Source organism: Rhinopithecus bieti, unplaced genomic scaffold (assembly GCF_001698545.2).
Source record: "Rhinopithecus bieti isolate Rb0 unplaced genomic scaffold, ASM169854v2 scaffold_22039, whole genome shotgun sequence".
Classification (NCBI taxonomy): domain Eukaryota; kingdom Metazoa; phylum Chordata; class Mammalia; order Primates; family Cercopithecidae; genus Rhinopithecus; species Rhinopithecus bieti.
Genome location: NW_016810828.1, coordinates 1,707,740 through 1,713,053, shown reverse-complemented (window position 1 = coordinate 1,713,053; position 5,314 = coordinate 1,707,740). Strand labels below are relative to the sequence as shown.

Here is a 5,314-nt window from a genome sequence, read left to right as displayed (position 1 = left end):
CTTTTTTTTTTTTTTTTTTTTTTTTTTTTTTTTTTTTGAGACAGGGTTTCACTCTGCTGCCCAGGTTGAAGTGCAGTGGTGCCATCATAGCCCACTGCAGCCTTGAACTCCTGGGCTCAGGGGATCCTCCCGCCTCAGCCTCCTGAGTAGCTGGTACTATCAACACATACCATCACACCCAGCTAACTTTTAAAACAATTTTTTGTAGACACAGGGTCTCCCTATGTTGCTCATGCTGGTGTGGAGCTCCTTGGCTCAAGTGATCCTTCCTCCTCGGCCTCCCAAAGTGCTGGGATTATAGGCATGGGCCACCGCACACCTCGTTTCAGAAGCTCTTTCTTGAGAAACACAATTTGGGCATTGGGTGTGTGGTGGTGAGGGTGTGGGGAGAGAACGAATGTGAGTTTACTGACGAATGCGAAAAGGATTTTAACAAGGAATGTGAGGGTCCCACAAAAGCCTCGAGAAGGAAGCAAGGGAGTGGCCTGGAGTCGGAAAATCCTTCAGCCCTGAGTTCCTCTGATAGACATGTAAGCATATGATAAATTTTAAGAAGATTTCAACCTCTTTATCTACCAATTTAGATAGGAGTGAAGGTGGTTGGGGAGATAGAGGTTTTACTTCTGGCTGCAATGTGTGTTTTCTAGATCCATCAGGCGAATTCCCACTCTGATAGGATTCTGTGCATAGAAATGATTTTTATATGCAGTTTGATGATGATCATGATCATGCATATAAAATACACCCAATTGAGAATTGTTCGACTGATTTTGTCATCCCTAAAAGTGATTTCAGTAACCCCAGACTATGAAATATCTTTTTGAAATACATCCTTGAAGAACACCTGCTTGAAAAGGAGGTTTTACGATCCTCACTTACAAATGAGAGAACTGAAGCTCCTAGCAGAGAGGTAAGAAAATTAGTGAGTGCCCGAACTGGAATCTGAAACAAATCTGTCTGCCTCCAAAGCCCAAAACTATTTCATGTGGCTGCAGGGCCCTGTGAGTAACCGAGCCCTTCATCTTAGGAAAGGCACATACAGACCTGGAGCAAAACGGTACACAGCTATGCTCTGCATTTAGCAACACTTTGGTTTATTTTGTTCTCAAAAATCTCCTTTGCTCTTCCCCTCATTAGCTTCTTCTGGTTGGGTCCAGACCTGCCTTGAGGAGCCTGTAGAGTTAAAAAATGAACCCCACGGATATAGCAGACACCACCCTTGATGAAAGCATATACAGCAATTACTATCTGTATGAAAGTATCCCCAAGCCTTGCACCAAAGAAGGCATCAAGGCATTTGGGGAGCTCTTCCTGCCCCCGCTGTACTCCTTGGTTTTTGTATTTGGTCTGCTTGGAAATTCTGTGGTGGTTCTGGTCCTGTTCAAATACAAGCGGCTCAGGTCCATGACTGATGTGTACCTGCTCAACCTTGCCATCTCGGATCTGCTCTTCGTGTTTTCCCTCCCGTTTTGGGGCTACTATGCAGCAGACCAGTGGGTTTTTGGGCTAGGTCTGTGCAAGATGATTTCCTGGATTTACCTGGTGGGCTTTTACAGCGGCATATTCTTCGTCATGCTTATGAGCATTGATAGATACCTGGCAATTGTGCATGCGGTATTTTCCTTGAGGGCAAGGACCTTGACTTATGGGGTAATCACCAGTTTAGCTACGTGGTCAGTGGCTGTGTTCGCCTCCCTTCCTGGCTTTCTGTTCAGCACTTGTTATACTGAGCGCAACCATACCTACTGCAAAACCAAGTACTCTCTCAACTCCACGACGTGGAAGGTTCTCAGCTCCCTGGAAATCAACATTCTCGGATTGGTGATCCCCTTCGGGATCATGCTGTTTTGCTACTCCATGATCATCAGAACCTTGCAGCATTGTAAAAATGAGAAGAAGAACAAGGCGGTGAAGATGATCTTTGCCGTGGTGGTCCTCTTCCTTGGGTTCTGGACACCTTACAACATAGTGCTCTTCCTAGAGACCCTGGTGGAGCTAGAAGTCCTTCAGGACTGCACTTTTGAAAGATACTTGGACTATGCCATCCAGGCCACAGAAACTCTGGCTTTTGTTCACTGCTGCCTTAATCCCATCATCTACTTTTTTCTGGGGGAGAAATTTCGCAAGTACATCCTACAGCTCTTCAAAACCTGCAGGGGCCTTTTTGTGCTCTGCCAATACTGTGGATTCCTCCAAATTTATTCTGCTGACACCCCCAGCTCATCTTACACGCAGTCCACCATGGATCATGATCTCCATGATGCTCTGTAGAAAAATGAAAAGCTGAAACACAGAGTCAATGAACTTTCCACATTCAGAGCTTACTTAAAATTGTATTTTAGTAAGAGATTCCTGAGCCAGTGTCAGGAGGATGGCCTACACCCGTAGTGGAAAGATGGCTTCTCACCCTGCAGGCAACTTTTTCTCTCCCACTAGACAAGTCCAGCCTGGCAAGGGTTCACCTGGGCTGAGGCATCCTTCCTCACACCAGGCTTGCCTGCAGGCATGAGTCAGTCTGATGAGAACACTGAGCAGTGTTTGAATGAAGTTGTAGGTAATATTGCAAGGCAAAGACTTTCCCTTCTAACCTGAACTGATGGGTTTCTCCAGAGGGAATTGCAGAGCATTGGCTGATGGAGTAAATCCCTACCTTTTGCTCTGGCAAATGGGCCCTCTAATTAATTTCTTGCTTTTGTGGAACAATATAGAAAACTGTTTTTCTTTTTTTTTTTCTGAGACAGAGTCTCGCTCTGTTGCCCAGGCTGGAGTGCAGTGGCTAGATCTCAGCTCACTGCAAGCTCTGCCTCCCGGGTTTACGCCATTCTCCTGCCTCAGCCTCCCAAGTAGCTGGGACTACAGGTGCCCGCCACCACGCCCGGCTAGTGTTTTGTATTTTTTTGGTAGAGATGGGGTTTCACTGTGTTAGCCAGGATGGTCTCGATCTCCTGACCTCATGATCCGCCCGTCTCGGCCTCCCAAAGTGCTGGGATTACAGGCTTGAGCCACCGCGCCCGGCCTAGAAAACTGTTTTTCTAATAATATATCTGAGGCATAGTATATTCCATTGAGCCAGATGTATGAAGAAACAATTAGCGAAGTGATGAAACCAGATCTCAATTCTTTGTTGTAAAGGATTATCTGTTAATTGAAGCCAAACTTTTTATACTGATATAAGGGTGAGGATATGAAGACATTAGAATGGTCTGATTTCCAAACACGAACTACAAGGCGTTTAAAATCCAAACATATTTGTGAAAATTCAAACACAGTTTCTCACTTGTTTGTGGACATGTTTTGTTCTAATTATAACAGAGGAATATTAAAAAGTTTTAAATAGGCTGGGCATGGTGGCCTGTAATCCCAGCACTTTGGGAGGCCGAGGCAGGCGGATCACCTGAGGTCAGGAGTTCGAGACTAGCCTGGCCAACATGGAGAAAACCCTGTGTCTACTAAAAGATACAAAATTAGCCAGGCATGGTGGCACATGCCTGTAATCCCAGCTACTCGGGAGGCTGAGGCAGGAGAATCGCTTGAACCTGGGAGGTGGAGGTTGCGGTGAGCCAAGATCACGCCATTGAAATCCAGCCTGGGCAACAAGAGTGAAACGCCATCTAAAAAAAAAAAAATTAAATAATACATAGGCCAAGAATACATTTATTTGAGGTCATTTAGTTGTTTATATTTTATCTTATTTTATTTTATTTTTGAGATGGAGTCTCACTCTGTCACCCAAGCTGGAATGCAGTGGTACTCGGTTCACTGCAACCTCTGCCTCCCGGGTTCAAGCGATTCTCTTGCCTCAGCTTCTCAAGCAGCTGGGATTACAGGCAAGTGCCACCACGCCAGGCTAATTTTTGTATTTTTAGTAGAGACAGAGTTTCACCATATTGGCCAGGCTGGTCTTGAACTCCTGATCTCAGGTGATCTGCCTGCCTTAGCCTCCCAAAGTGCTGGGATTACAGGCATGAGCCACCTTGCCCAGCCAAGTTCTTTTACTTGTTTATAAACAATCCCTTTGTAATTAAAATTAAGGATTAATAAAGCATGATAATACCTCCTTAATCATTTTGAAGTGCCTGCTATCAATTGAAGTAAAAATAATCAACTAAAAGTTATTGTTGATATTGTACAAATATGGTTGTTAAAAAATTATGAAATTTGAAAAGTATCATCCTCTCTTAAAATATTGGCCCTAGTTTTTTGTTTTGTTTTGTTTTGAGACAGAGTTTTGCTCTTATTGCCCAGGCTGGAGTGCAATGGCATGATCTCAGCTCACCACAACCTCCGCCTCCTGGGTTCAACCAATTCTCCTGCTTCAGCCTCCCAAGTAACTGGGATTACGGGCACCCGCCACCATGCCCAGCTAATTTTTTTGTATTTTTAGTAGAGACAGAGTTTCACCATGTTGGCCAGGCTGATCTTGAACTCCTGACCTCAGGCGATCCACCTACTTCGGCCTCCCAAAGTGCTAGGATTACAGGTGTGAGCCACTGGGCCCAGCCATTGGCCCTAGTTTTTAACTTTTGGGTGACTCAAAAGTTTGGTTAGTCATTTCTTTTTTTTTTTTTTTTTTTTTTTGAGATGAAGTCTTGCTCTGTCGTCCAGGCTGGAGTGCAGTGGCGCGATCTCAGCTCACTGCAAGCTCTGCCTCCCGGGTTCACTCCATTCTCCTGCCTGAGCCTCCCAAGTAGCTGGGACTACAGGTGCCCGCCACCATGCCTGGCTAATTTTTTGTATTTTTTAGTAGAGACGGGGTTTCACCGTGTTAGCCGGGATGGTCTTGGTCTCTTGACCTGGTGATCCGCCTGCCTCGGCCTCCCAAAGTGCTGGGATTACAGGCTTGAGCCACCGCGCCCGGACTGGTTAGTTATTTCTTACAAGTCATTTAAATCATTTAATTAATCCTTTCGTACTATTAAGATAAATTGCTATCTCTGTCCTTACAGCCTTAACTAAGCAAATACTCCAACAAAATCTGGGAGAACTCTAATTCCTCCCAAAACAAAAACTTATCTTGCAAGCTATTAACTGAGTTAACCAGTTACAAATGCTTTTGTTATGTTTATACATTCTTGCACGCTTTACATTTATAAAGAATGCATTTCCAGAAAATTTATTTTCAGTAAAGTGATTTTAAAGAGGGAAAGTTGATGCTGTCTTCATAGAAAATAAAATAAAATAAACTCGTTCATAGCCCCAGGGAGCATTTTTTTCCTGATCATGTTTGTGTTGGATCTCCTGACGTGAATGAGAATCAGAGCTGCTGATGAGCCATTGCTTCACCACATGCTGTAGATGTGAACTCACCCAAGGG

The 5,314-nt window shown here is 44.5% G+C and overlaps 1 protein-coding gene across 1 annotated transcript in view; it reads left to right on the top strand.

Annotated features, from left to right (window-relative positions):
- CCR4 (C-C motif chemokine receptor 4) overlaps positions 1-2,737 on the top strand; it is a 3,538-nt gene extending 801 nt beyond the window's left edge. The window contains exon 2 of the mRNA XM_017892919.1: positions 1,138-2,737. Coding sequence (XP_017748408.1) covers positions 1,189-2,271 — 1,083 coding nt within the window. The 5' untranslated portion in view covers positions 1,138-1,188 and the 3' untranslated portion in view covers positions 2,272-2,737. The remainder of the gene's footprint in view (positions 1-1,137) is intronic.
- The last annotated feature ends 2,577 nt before the right edge of the window (positions 2,738-5,314 follow it).